The sequence below is a fragment of the Telopea speciosissima genome, chromosome 1 (assembly GCF_018873765.1).
Source record: "Telopea speciosissima isolate NSW1024214 ecotype Mountain lineage chromosome 1, Tspe_v1, whole genome shotgun sequence".
Classification (NCBI taxonomy): Eukaryota; Viridiplantae; Streptophyta; class Magnoliopsida; order Proteales; family Proteaceae; genus Telopea; species Telopea speciosissima.
This window is the reverse complement of record NC_057916.1, coordinates 55,023,836-55,037,794: the sequence shown is the minus strand read 5'-3', so window position 1 is coordinate 55,037,794 and position 13,959 is coordinate 55,023,836. Positions and strand designations below refer to the sequence as shown.

Sequence of the window (13,959 nt, the reverse complement as noted above, 5' to 3'; positions counted from 1 at the left end):
CGGAAAAGCCCTACCAACAGAGGACTCTTACCATACAAGGACTCCTCCAACCGCCTCACCTCATTCTATAAATACTCAGGTATGGAGCTCAAACGCTCATCTCACTTTTTACTAGCTGTTACGCTGTTGCACTGGAGACCTGACTTGAATGTCAGAGAGTCCTAGGCCGGAGCCACACCGACTCTCTTGCAGTCACTCGGTTTTTTACAGGCTCATTCGTGGGGGAACCAGGCGACGGAGGTTTTCACACGCAACTGATTTGGCGCCATCTGTGGGAACGACGTCAACTAGTCATTGTCATTTTTGCCAATCCAAGGAGCGTAGACAATGGTGCTGCAAACAAGATCAGGACAGCACGGCTCCGCCTCCCGCGGGGATGAGTCGCAACCTGATAGGCCGGCGAGCCGCTCGCCACCCCCTGAAACATTGCGGCAACGTGCGACCGGAAGACCCCCATGAGGGGAAGGAGCGGGGGCCAGCGCGGGCGCCGGGGCCAACCCGTTTCCCCTGGTGGATGGTGGAAATGGTGGAAGTGTGTTGGACACGACGGCAGAAGGACGGCAGAGGGCCGATCTGAACCATCCAGGGCTGAATTTGCCGCTGCTACCACCCGTGCCAGGATGTTTGGATCCGGAAGCCCCGGCAAACAATCGACTAGTCAAGGATGTTCAGCTTCAACTGCTCCATACCAACGAGATGCTGCAAACTCTCATGGGACAGATGGCCCAGGGCGGGTTGCTAGGCCAGCCACCAGTCGCACCCCCCTTGGCACCAATGCTCATCGAGGGAAGCTTGCAGCAGAATGGTGGTCGGCGTCGGACCGAGCCAAGCTGAGCAGCGTTGTCTCATCCACCTCGTCAGAAAACTCCTCCTCCGCATCCCAATAGGAGTGCTCAACGGGATGAGCAGGAGCATCATCGAAGCCTGAGGATCGGACGAGAGATCAAACCAGCGGCATCGATAGCGAGAAGATCGGTATTTTCAGGCTAGCTCAGAGAGGATGGACAGCCGAGGGCACACCGAGAACAACAGGAGCTAGCCCCCCGGCACCGAAGCCCGCCTGTCCAAGAAGAGAAGCCGAGAAGCCCCCATGGGTCCAATTTTCAGGTGGAAAGAAGAATAAGGAGGGGTGATGCTGACCGAGCCGACCAGAATGGTCGACGTTGACGGGATGACCGAGCGAACCGATCCTGAGCTAAAGGACAACATGGCTGACCTCGGTCGAATGAACGGGACAATTTGCACCAGGTGGATGAGCCGAACGGCCGAACACCTAAAATTGAGCTGGAAAAGCTGCTACGAGACTTGGCCGAGCAGGTGGAGGGATTGAAGAAACAGGTGACCCCGGACGCCTATTTCCTGGTCGGACGACACCCTTATCCTCTCGAGATCATGACCGCATCACTACCGGTCGGGTTCAAGCCACCTCCCTTCGACCGGTATGACGGGACGACCGACCTGACGGATCATATCAACTACTTCAATATGATGATGACCATGTACGGGGGAACCGAGATTGTCTCTTGTCGAGCTTTCCCCGCATCTCTCAAGGGCGAGGCGACCTCATGGTTCTCCTGGTTGCCACCGAACTCTGTAACAAGCTTGGCTCAGCTCTGCCGAGCCTTCATCACGCACTTCCAGAGTAGCATGAAACATAAGAAGACGACGGTCAACCTCCTCAGTGTGAAGCAACGGTCTGATGAGTCGATCCGAGTGTTCGTCTCACGTTTCAACAAAGAATCCTTAGACATCAAGGATTTGGATGAGGCCACGACCCATATTGCGATGAGCAACGGGCTCCTTGACATGGACCTCATCAAGGACTTGGCCCGGAAGCCGACCAAAAACCTGGCCGAGTTCTTGGAGAGGTGCTATGAGTTTGTAAATATAGCGGAGGTGCTCCAAGCCCCGAAGGGGAACGAAGGCAGAGCCAAGAAAAAAAGGCCGATGATCGATGACCGCAAGGAGGAAAAGCGGCCCAAGAGTGATCACCGAGCTGAGAGATTAGACCGAGCTCGGAGCCCCAATTAAATCCCACTGAATACCTGGCGTAAGGAGATTTTGATGCAAATACAAGACAATGGGTACATCTGCCGACCCCGACCGATGGAGGCCGGGTCATCTCAGAATCCCAATAAGTATTGTCAATTCTATAAGGACACCAGTCATGACACCGAGGATTGTTATCAACTGAAAAGAGAAATCGAAGAACTGATAAAAGCGGGGCACCTGAAGCGATATGTCAAAGGAGGCCGAGAAGAACGTGGGGGTCGGCGACCTGAGGATCGCGACAAGAGAAATGCCGAGCCGAGGACAGATGGTCGAAGAGCCGAGCATGACTAGGTCAAAGACAGGACCGAAAAGAAAGATGATGGATTCGGGCCGAGCATTGATAAGGGAGCCCCCATATACACTATCCTTGGAGGCCCGGGACAAGAATCCACACGGAAGGCCAAGGCGAGTGCGCGGTTCGTAGTGGTCACGGAGATGGCGAGCAAAAAGCCAAAGTCTGAGGCGACAATCTCCTTCACCGAAGCCAACCTCGAAGGTGTATGTTTTCCTCACGATGACGCTTTGGTGGTACAGGTAGAAATTACCAAGAGACCCGTTCATCGGGTATTGGTCGACACGAGGGCATCTGTGGACCTCATGTCGCTCAACGTGTACCGGCAATTTGACTTCGATGATGATGCACTCAAGCCAGAAGGAACTTCCCTCCATGGGTTCTCGAGGGCTGCCGCTACAATCAAGGGCTCAATCGACTTACTGGTCACATTTGGACAAGCTCCATGTCAAGTGACGACCCAAGTCAAATTCATGGTGGTACGGTCGGTGGTGGCTTTCAATGTCATACTCGATCGCCCATCACTGACCGCCCTTCAAGCCATTATCTCACCGACACACTTGAAGATGAAGTTCCCCATGGAGAACGGTATCGATGAGATTCGAGGTGACCAAAAGAAGGCCCGAGAGTGCTACGCCACCTTCGTCAAGCAAAACAAAGGAAATGTCCAAGGAATGGCATTGTGCGTCAGGCACCTCCCTGAAGACCAACGAGATGAGCTCACTGAAAGACGCGGAAGACTCGTAGAAGACCTCATCCCATTCTCCCTCAGCGATGAAGATCCAACGAAGACAGTACAACTCGGATCATTGCTAAGCGAAGAACAAACGAATCGGCTCGAAAACTTCTTAAAGGCGAATGCCGACGTCTTTGCCTGGTCAGCCGTTGACATGCCGGGCATACCGAGGCACGTAGCCGAACACCGACTCCATGTGGATCTGAGCCGAAAGTCGATCCAATAGAAGAGAGGAAATATGCTCTCGATCGAAAAGCCACGATCAGAGAGGAAGTGGAGAAGCTCCAATGGTCAGGGTTCATCCGAGAAGAAAAGTTCTCGACTTGGTTGGTGAACATCATCATGGTTCCCAAGCCGAATGAAAATTAGAGGATGTGCGCTGACTACATCGACCTCAACAAGGTGTGCCCAAAAGATGAGTACCCGTTGCCTCGGATCGACCTGTTGATAGATGCCACTGCGGGGCACGAGATGCTGAGCTTTATAGATGCGTACTCCGGCTATAATCAAATTCTAATGCACGAAGAGGATGAATCCTACACGGCTTTTCGAACCGACCAAGAAATTTTTTGCTACAAGGTCATGCCGTTCAAGTTGAAGAACGCCGGAGCAACGTACCAGCGGTTGGGGAACTATATATTCTGGGCATAAATTGATAGAAACATGGAAGTCTATGTAGACGACATGTTGGTGAAGAGCTTGAAAGCCGAGCATCATTTGGCCGACCTGGAAGAGGCCTTCGGCATGCTCAGGAAAAACCAAATGAAGCTGAACCCCGCCAAGTGCGCTTTCGACATAACCTCGGGGAAATTCCTTGGCTTCATGGTCTCCATACGAGGTATCGAGGCTTACCCAGCAAAGATCAAAGCAATTCAAGAGATGAGCCCTCCAAGGATGATCTGAGAAGTGTAAAGGCTGAAAGAAAGAGTCGCGGCGCTAGCACGGTTCATGTCGAAATCGAGCAACAAGTGTCTCCCATTCTTCAAAACTCTAAAGAACATTCGAAGCCCGAAGGATTTCAAATAGACCGACGAGTGCCAACAAGCTTTTGAAGACCTCAGGAAGTACCTGGAGAATCCGCCTCTACTCTCCCTGACTATATCAGCCACGTCCTCGTCGATGCCGAGACAAGGTACTCCAAGTTCGAGAAGGTGGCCTTCGCCCTAGTAATAGCCGCAAGAAAGCTGAGGCCCTATTTCCAAGCTCATCCGATAGCTGTATTGACGGACCAGCCTCTCACAAAGATATTCCACAAACCGGATGTGTCGGGCCGGTTGATCGCATGGGCGGTAGAGCTGAGCGAGTACAACATAAGCTACCAGCAGAGGACGACGATAAAGGGACAAGATCTTATAGACTTCATAGCAGAATGCACAATACCTGACCCGGAGGAGCGGGACGCCAAACCAACAGGAGAGGCTGAGGCCGAACTCGAGGCTGAACATTCATGGGTCATGAACGTAGATGGCTCGAGTAATTCCGCCGGGTGTGGAGCTGGGCTAATCTTAGTCAGCCCCGAGGGCTTTCGCATACAATACGCCCTAAGATTCAAATTCCCATCCTCGAACAATGAGGCCGAGTATGAAGCCCTCCAAGCCGGGCTCCGAGTGAGCAAGGCTATAGGCGTTGAGCGACTAAAAGTCCAAAGCGACTCCCAACTTGCGGTCAACCAAGTCAACGGTGAATACGAGACTAAAGATGAAAGAATGATGGCATACTTGAGTCTAGCCCGCGCACTGATCTCTGAGCTCGAACACTTTGAGATGACCCGAGTACCAAGGCAAGAAAATGCGATGGTTGACTCCCTTTCGCAGTTGGCCGAGGCCGACCTCCCAAATCTGAGCCGATCGGTATACATAGAGATTCTTAAGAAGCCCTCTTTACAAGAAGAAAGTGTCAAACACATTGAGGAAGACGGGCTGACCTGGATGGATCCGATCGTCAACTACTTGGAGAATGATCAGTTCCTAGAGAATCGCAATGAAGTAAGAAAAGTTAAGATCCGAGCTGCGAAGTATGCAATGATCGATGACATATTATACAAGAGAGCTATCTCGACTCCCCTCCTCTGGTGCCTCGGACCAAAAGGGGCCGAGTACGCCTTGGCCGAAGTGCACGAAGGAATATGCGGGAGCCATATGGGAGGCCGAGCTCTGGCATATAAGATACTTCGACAAGGGTTCTACTGGCCGAGAATGCAAGAAGAGGCCATGAAGTATGTGAAGGCGTGCAAGAAGTGTCAGCTCTTCGCACCTGTGCCGAGCCGACCTGCAACAAAGCTGACGTCTATGTTGAGTCTGATCCCCTTCGCCATGTGGGGGATGGATATACTTGGAGACTTCACCCCGGCTTCCAGAAATCGAAAATACGTGGTCGTTGCCATAGACTACCTCACCAAGTGGGTTGAGGCCGAGCCCCTGGCCACCATCACCCGGAAGAGCATGGAGAAATTCTTCTGAGACAAGGTAATCTATCGGTTCGGACAATCCAAGGTGCTCATCACTGACAACGGTGCGCAGTTCAACAATCCGAGTTTTTGATATTTCTGCAAGCACTTCTACATCGATTTTCGCCCAATCTCGGTAGGTCATCCACAAGCTAATGGGAAAGTGGAGGTGTCGAACCGAACACTGCTTGTGGGGATCAAAAGAAGATTGGATGAAGCCAAAGGAAGATGGGTGGAAGCGCTGCCGAACGTCCTATGGGTGTATCGGACAACCATAAGAACACCTACCGAGGAGAGTCCTTTTCGGCTAGCGTATGGAACCAAATTCCTCACTCCCGTTGAGGTCAAAGCGTCATCATACATTGTGCTCAATTTTGATGAGAAGACCTAAGAAGATGGGCTTAGAGCCAACCTTGACTTTCTCGATGAAGTCCGAGAAAACGCCTTGCTTCGGAACATAGTTTACCAACAAAAGACAACAAAGTACTACGACTCGAGGGTAAAGGAGTGACATTTTCGCTAAGGAGACCTCGTCCTCAGAAAGCTCAACGCTTCCCAACCAAGGCAGCAAGGAAAGTTAGCACCAAATTGGGAGGGACCGTACATAGTCTCCAAGCAAATTCGCCCAGGGACGTATCACTTGCAGACTCCGGGGGGCAAGAAGGTACTGAGGCCTTGGAACTCGGAGAATTTAAAGAAATTTTTTAGTAAAGTATTTAGCTCGGCCTGGCTACGAGCGAGCACATATGTATTTGGCTTCGACCAAACATCTTTATGATTCAATAAATTGAGTTTCTCCCACATTTAAAAAAGCATTCTGAAGACCAGTCCTCATAGACTGGCCGATGTATGAAGATTGACCCTCATAGGTTGGCAACAAGGTCATAAGACTAGTCCTCATAGACTGGCCGACGTCTGAAGACCGACCTTCATAGGTCGGCAACAAGGTTATAAGACCAGTCCTCATACACTGGCCGACGTCTGAAGACCGACCCTCATAGGTCGGCAACAAAGCCGTAAGACCAGCCCTCATAGGTAGGTAGACCGAGAAACTTAAACTCCCTCCACGGTCGAGCCAAACAGAGCCCAAAACCAAGCAAAAATTTCTAAGGCATTAAGCTCGGCAGCAAAGGGCGGCTCGGACGCACGGCCATCAGTACGGCAACTGACCCCAGCTGGTCACTAGAAACCAAAAGAGAAACTTCCCAAGGATATAAGGTTGGACGAAGATCCCGAGCCCAGTCCGATGAAACGTTGCATGGCTGAACGCCCAGGTCGAGCCGACCACCCAAGCCAACATTGCTAGAAGCAGCCAAGTTCCTGACCTCGGCCAGGGGAGCTGCCCAGCCTCGGTGCTTGGGTGGATAGAATAACATCAACAAAAAGGAAAGAGACAATTGCTGAGCTCATACACTTAGCCAAAATTGGAAGAAAAATGTTGCATTCATTAAAGGCTGAAAGCTCGGCACGGTACAAAAAAGAGCCATTCGGCTCGGTACATACAAAAAAGAAAGGGAGAAAAGAAAGCTATCAAAACCCCAAGTATGGGAACGTGTACATCAAAAGGAAGAGAAAAGTCTAGAGCTCGGCGGTATCAAGGGAGTCCTTGGCAGCAGGGTCCTTGGCGGCTAGGTCCTCAGTGGTAGGGTCCTCGACTAGAGGGGCGAGCTCGGCCCGTGGGATGATCTCGATCAAGTCGGCCTAGTCAACCTCCACCCCGACATCTTTGCCCAACTCCTCGACCACGGTGGTCGCATCGTCGTCGAATTGAGAAAGGTTGAGGGTGGGGTAGGCGGCCTTTATCTCCTTCAGGAGGTCGGCTTGTCCTCCATCGTAGCCCTCGGCATATGAAGGCATCCTTAGACTATGGCACACCTCCGCGTACTCCACGGACATGAGGTAGTTAGTCACCGCCTCGGCCCGGACGCGCTTCAGATTGACCTCGGACTTCTTTTTGGCCTGGTCGAGCTGACCCCTCAAAGCCTTGGCCTCATCCTTGTGCTTGGCCACCTCCAGCTTAAGGCTCTCGACCTCAGCCTCAGCGATTCTGAGCTTCTTAGCAGTCTCACGGCGCGCTAGGACGGCATGCGAGCGTCCCCGTTGGCTTTCTCGACCTGAACCTCGAGAGAAGCATTCGCGGTCAGAAGCCGCTCAAACCGAAGCATGGTCTCCACCGCCTTGGCAAAGCCTTACAAAAAGACATCTGAGCATGAATCAGGATGAGCCCATCAGGTCGGACCAATCAGTAGGAGCCGAGCAGAAGCTTACCATGTTGAAGTCCTGGAACAGGGAGGAGAGGAGCTCGTGATCGAACAACTTCTTGAGCATTTCCTTGTCCTTGGGGAGCCAACTTGCCTCGAGCCACTCCTTGGCATGCGCAGCCGACGTCAGGGCAGAGTCCCCTGGGAAAAGACGCCAGTTCAGTCAAAGTAGAATGTTGCTGGCCGAGGTCCTCCCCAAGACCAGCTGAGAAATATGTGCGGGCAAGGCGACCGATGGAGGGGTACCACCCGTCAGGTTGACGGAGATCCTAAGGCGCTTGGGGTCCCTCGGCGGGCTCATCTCGCCCTTTTGACCTTTCCCCTTCCTCGGTGACCCCGTTGGGTTCTTGCTCTTCTCGGCCTCAAGGCCGACCACAGTGTCTGCTGGGCTCAACAGCACAGCCTTGCCCTTAGGTGCCTTGGAGGACTCGCCTTGGGACTTCTTCTCGGAGTTTTTCCTCCTACGCTCTGCGAGAGTCTCAGCCCTGAGCCGAGCCGAGTCCATTGGAGGAACGTTTCCAACCACTGCAAAAGAAAGAAAAAGAGAAATCAGACCAAGCTAAAAGAAAAAGTACAAGTAACGAGCTCGGCTCGGATATCCTACCAGGGGTCAGATTCCATCTTTGAAGAACCCCCTCGTTTAGGAGTTGTAGGACATCGAAGGGCGGGTGCTAACGAATCAGATCGAGCGAGGTCAGCTCGTTCTCATTCAGAGGCAGAGCCCTATTGACGTAGCCCAGATGGATCTCCTTCCACTCGGTTCGAAAGGGGCAGTTCGGAATGGAAGCGAAGAGGAATAGAGGCTTCCAATGCTTGTTGGAGGTCGGCGTCCCGACCAGAAACTTATGGCCAATCAGGGCCGACCCCTTCCCAGTTCGGCGAGTAAAATAGTACCACCCCTTCTTCGACGACTTCTTCAGAAAGTAAAGCTTAAAGAAAAGGGCCACGCTCGCAGCTCGGCCCATCTCACAGAAGAGGACGTGGAAGCCGTACAATGTCAGCCACAAGTTTGGCACCAGCTGACCTAGAGATAGGTGGAAGTGGTCTAAAATTTGATCCACCAGGTCAAGCACTGGAAGCCTGAAAACGTACTTGAACGCGATCTCGTACAAGGCCACCTCGCCGGGCTGAATAAAACAAGCCATCTCCCTAGGATTGGGGGCTCGGAGCTTGATCTCCTTAGGAATGGCATAAGTGGCTCTGAGGCGCAAGAGGTCGGCTTCGGTAATTGTACTTGGGAATATGCCGATGCTACGTTCCTCTGGCTCGGGAACGTCATTGGAAGAATCGAACGAGCCGACCCGTTCTTGAGAAACCTCTCCTTGGCTGAGTCATCGTCGTCTATGGAAGACGACCCCGAGCTCTCAGCTCGGTCTTCGTGGATTGGCTGGGCCTCATGGCCGGACTCCATGGGTAGGGGGACTTCGGCGACATCGGCCTGACGAAGCTCCGCTACAATGGGCTCATCCGAGGTCAAGCCCAATAGGTCTATTGTGGGGGAGCGAGTAGGGAGCTCTCGGCTCAGACTCGCACCCTCGGCTGCCCTAGAGAACACTTCACCCGCTTGACTACTACCAACTGACATGTTGAGGAGAGAGGACTTACTGGTTGCTGAAGCCTGAAAGAAAGCTGAGCGCTTGATGAGCTAGAAAGCTGGAAGGCATCAAGCACTGGAAGAGCCGAGGACTCTGAGCTAACCAAGCACTCCGAAGATTTGAAATAGTGAAGAATGAGTGAAGGCGAGTCGCCTAATTATAGCCTTTGTATAGACAGGATCCGATAGCCGAGAAGGATTCAACAAGATTCAACGGTCTAGATCAGGAGACGATTCGAATTCCTGAGCACCATTATGGCGCCGAGTGACGTGGCACTTACACCCCAGCTGTTAGTCCGTACAATGTCAAATCGATGAAGTAGAAGAGCTCGGACTCGGCCTCGGGAGAAAACAAGCAGTCAGCAGAGGCTCTACTCATCAAGGCCGAGCCGACCCTTGATGAGTGGGGGGCCTGTGATGAGTCATAAATCACCCAACCAACTGGAGGTCGCCACGTGGATGTGCTTAGACCGAGGCCTTTGGCCGAGCTGAGCACGACCCAAACCGGGCCGAACCTTTCACCCGAAAGGAATGAACACTTCATTTTCGACCTGGCCGAGTACATAGGCCGACCGCTCAGCCCGTCGAGGACCAGGCCTAGCACCCGGTGCGCGGCGCCATACCTCGTTCGAAGCTTGTAAATGATCTCCTCGGCATGGCCGAGGCTCAAGCCAGCCGAGCCATAAGCCGAGTCTGTACAGGTCGGCCGCCATGATTCGGCCGAGCTCCAACGTGGCCGTGGGAAACTCCCAGCTACATATGCCGAGGCCATGGACGTCGGAGGCCGAGCACCGAGGCCACGGCCGGAGGCCAAGCACCCCGACCACGCCCTTCCAAGGCCAAGCGCCCATGCCACGGTCGCCTGAGGCCGAGCACCGAGGCCGAGCCCTCCTCCACAGAAGCTACCATAACACCCCACCAGGGATCACGGTGCCACGTTAGCATTGCCCGAGTATCGCGGGATAAGGATCGAGCCACGATCCCGTCACGATACCAAATCACACTCCAATAAGGACTCTTACCTTAATGAGAGTCTGACCCCGAAAATAACTCTCCATTCCACCCCGCGCGGAAGAGCCTTACCAACAGAGGACTCTTACCATACAAGGACTCCTCCAACTGCCTCACCTCATTCTATAAATACTCAGGTATGGAGCTCAAACGCTCATCTCACTTTTTACTAGCTGTTTCGCTGTTGCACTGGAGACCTGACTTGAGCGTCGGAGAGTCCTAGGCTGGAGCCACACCGGCTCTCTTGCACTCACTCGATTTTTTGCAGGCTCATCCGTGGGCGAACCGGACGACAGAGGTTTTCACACGCAACAGTAAGCATCGTGGGCTAGCACAAGCGAGTAATGATACAGATGGCTCGACAGCATTTCACAACTAATTTCAAATCTTCTATTTGGTCTCAAAATTTTCAAGCTCAGCTTTATTGGATGGTGATGCGTTGCTGGAGAAAAAATTGCCCCACTTGATTATCGTCTGGGCTGGAGCTGGGGTTGGCGCAGGTGATGGTCGCCCTCCGTTCTCCCTCGGTGAAGATGTTCCAACAAGCTCCAAGGGTAAGAATAGGGAAGATGATGGAATAAGAGTTTGAGTAAAATGGACTCTTACTAAGGTGGTAAAATGGACATTTTAACTTTCAGTGCTAACTGTGCTTAACGTCAGGGGGAAGGTTGATATTTTACCAAAGTATGGTATGTCCATGATATTTTGCATACTTCGATGGGGTGTCTGAAATTTTTCCTTTAAAATATAATCATGAGATTTTAATAAAAGAAAATAAAATACCTAAATTGCCCCACATAATTGATCCTTTAATGTCTAATTGCTTATTGTATATTGGTCTTTACACCATCTTGCTATTTTTCCAAACGTAACCTACCCATGTTACATGAATAACAATCCAAAAAAAAATTCTCATTTCAGAATTAGAAAGTGCACAACAAGGTAGAACGAATGAGAACAAAAAGGTGAAACAGTTTTTATTTGATCGAATATCAGAGTAAAAACGAAATCCTGTACAACATCTGTATCTCTTTACGAAACAACTCAAAATGAAATTCCTTCCCAAAAGATCTTCAATTTTCGTATAAGTACAACACATCAGCAAGCAATCCTCTCTTTTTATCTTCAATGAAGGAATTGAAGAACAACAGCTTGCATTGAGTGTTTTCTACATACACAGGCTATGTGATCTGATCACCAAAATCAAATCCCAACCTCTCTGACTCAGCTGTCAATGGTGGTTAACTACACACAACAATTGCATTTACAGTTCACTCAATCCCCCTGTTTAGTCGAACAATGCATCCCTCGACCACCGCTCATCCTCCGGCGAATGGAACAAGGCGACGCTTATATCAGATAGCTTCTTCCCGCTGATTCGTGACCTGTTACACCTTTGCTGTCTAGGAGCATTTGGTGCTTCAGGACTTTCGTGCTCGAAATCGCCATCAATCGAAGTTCTTAAACCGGTTATCTTCGCTCGTGGAGTACTGTAAGCAAAGTGAGATTGCTTTGCTATCAAAGTCTACAAAAAAGCCAAGAAAAAAATCAATCCCAAGCACGCAAAAAAGAGATTTTTGGAAGTTAAAACTAACTCTTATGAACTATATACTTACCGCATCTCTGATCAACTTCGATACTTGGATGAGCTGCTTCAGATCATCATGACATACACAACAGAGTACACGAACCAGAATGTCTTGTGGCAAGGCTTCGAGAAGAGACGTCTCATTCTCTCTGCACATTCCCATACGGCGACGCCTTTTTAATGGAGTCTTGAAATGAGAACTAGAAGCCAATGTCTCCATAGCCAAACAATTTGTAACAACAATCCTTTTCCTTCCCATTGCTCGTGTACAGTGAACAAGCACTAAGTTTTCGTCTATCGAAACTAAGTTCGAAGGATTCAAGCGACTGCGCTTCAATTTAGAACTATAGGACTTCCCCAACGCCATCACAACTAACAAATCCACCCAAAAATTCCTCGAAATGATTGGTTCTTTTCCTTTCTGGAACTGACAAAAGCTCCTCTGCTTTACTCTGGATTACGTTAGCAACCAGATCAACATAAGCCGATCAAACAACAACTCCCTAACAATAAATTCGAAAACCTAATTGCATTCAAAAACTGAATTTCGTATAAAGAAGGTTACATATTTAGAAGATCATAAACGGGAAATGGATAAAAATTTCCAGATTTGGAATCGAAAACACTCGATACAAACTTAAACAAGTATAGATTCAATCCAATTCAATTTAATTCAATTACAGATAAAACTTCTCAAAAACAGGAATTCAATTTCCATACCTGATGATTTTCCTTAAATCAACTAGCTTGAAAACACCTCGGTGATAACGAGAACAACCTCAACTCCTCAAAATTGCTTCGTCAAAACCGTCAACCCTATTCCCTTATAAAGCCCCGAACAGTAAAATGCCTAAAAAAGATGAGACGAGAAGAGAAGAGAAGAGAAGGAGAAAGTGCGAGGAAGAAAGGCCAAAAAAAAAAAATGTTATGCGTTTTACTATAAGGACCTCGAATGCGAACAACCGCTTTTGTTCCACAATGTCGGCGTGGCAACAACACTGCTGTTGACCAACCCATCTGCCCTATGACAGGGTGACACGTAATCTCCATCCAACTGTTATAGGAATCCTTACGTGGTTTGTCGATCTAAATGGCAAAATGTAGCCGTTGGACACGCAAAGGTATGTGGCTTGTTGGGAGGTCGGTTTAAGTCGGCTCTGTGGGTTGCTTCAGAAGCACGTTCCTTCGTCAATAAATAATGGGTATGAGGGTATTTTAGTAAATAGACCATCTATATTAAACACCCCTTCCTGATCGGAACAAGGAAAGTTGCATTCTTAATAAATTATTCGATTAATTGGTTACTGATTCGATTATTAAATTTATTACGATTAAGGGCATTAGATTCTGAGATTGGTCGTCTATTCTATAATCTTTTCTTCCTCCACACGTCAACAGTCAACATTGGTGGATTCATCAGTATGAGAACGTTGACTTTGGCTTCTACGGCGGTATTTCCCCCTTTGGAAGATCTCGGTCACCCACCATGCACCTACATTCCCATTCCACTTAATCCAGCCACCATCACACTTACCCCTGATTCTTCTTTAAAAATGGGCTTTTGGATACTTCCCCTTGTCTATACCGTGTCATCATACGGCATTGTATCAACATTGATAACTAGCAAACCGGTACGTATCACCTGATATGGGAATGGATTTTTTGTCATAGACCATACACGTTTATCAATCCAAAAGCCCAAAGCAAGGTGTTGATTTGAAAATCGAAATCGAACTGAACTGCTTAAATTGGATTGTGATGAACCATAATTGGGGTTAGCCAATCAACAGATGACACGTTGTGGATTGGACTGATCGAACCGAATAATAAACTCGACTCGGACCAGGACAAAATGTAAAGGACTGATTGACGTAAACAGAGCCGGCCCGCCGACCAGGTGACAAACAAAACAAACATGAAGATATGAGTTGATTGCTGAGTCAACTCGGATCGGCCTGGTCTACTCAGATCGGACTCAG

The 13,959-nt window shown here is 49.9% G+C and overlaps 1 protein-coding gene across 1 annotated transcript; it reads right to left on the bottom strand.

Moving 5' to 3' along the window:
* Positions 1 to 11,446: 11,446 nt before the first annotated feature.
* LOC122644149 (F-box protein At1g61340-like) lies at positions 11,447 to 12,482 on the bottom strand. The gene is made up of 2 exons (XM_043837769.1): positions 12,009 to 12,482; positions 11,447 to 11,917 (listed from the first exon to the last, which is right to left on the bottom strand). The coding sequence occupies exons 1-2, from the start codon at positions 12,345 to 12,347 to the stop codon at positions 11,681 to 11,683; spliced, it is 576 nt and encodes a 191-aa protein (XP_043693704.1). The 5' UTR covers positions 12,348 to 12,482; the 3' UTR covers positions 11,447 to 11,680.
* Positions 12,483 to 13,959: the final 1,477 nt, after the last annotated feature.

What these genes read in the sequence shown, in the direction of transcription:
- LOC122644149 (XM_043837769.1), bottom strand. Translation starts at nt 12,347, where the DNA reads ATGGCGTTGGGGAAGTCCTATAGTTCTAAATTGAAGCGCAGTCGCTTG. An exon ending in CGAAGTTGATCAGAGATGCG is followed by an intron (nt 11,918 to 12,008) that starts GTAAGTATATAG and finishes GCTTTTTTGTAG; the next exon opens with ACTTTGATAGCAAAGCAATC.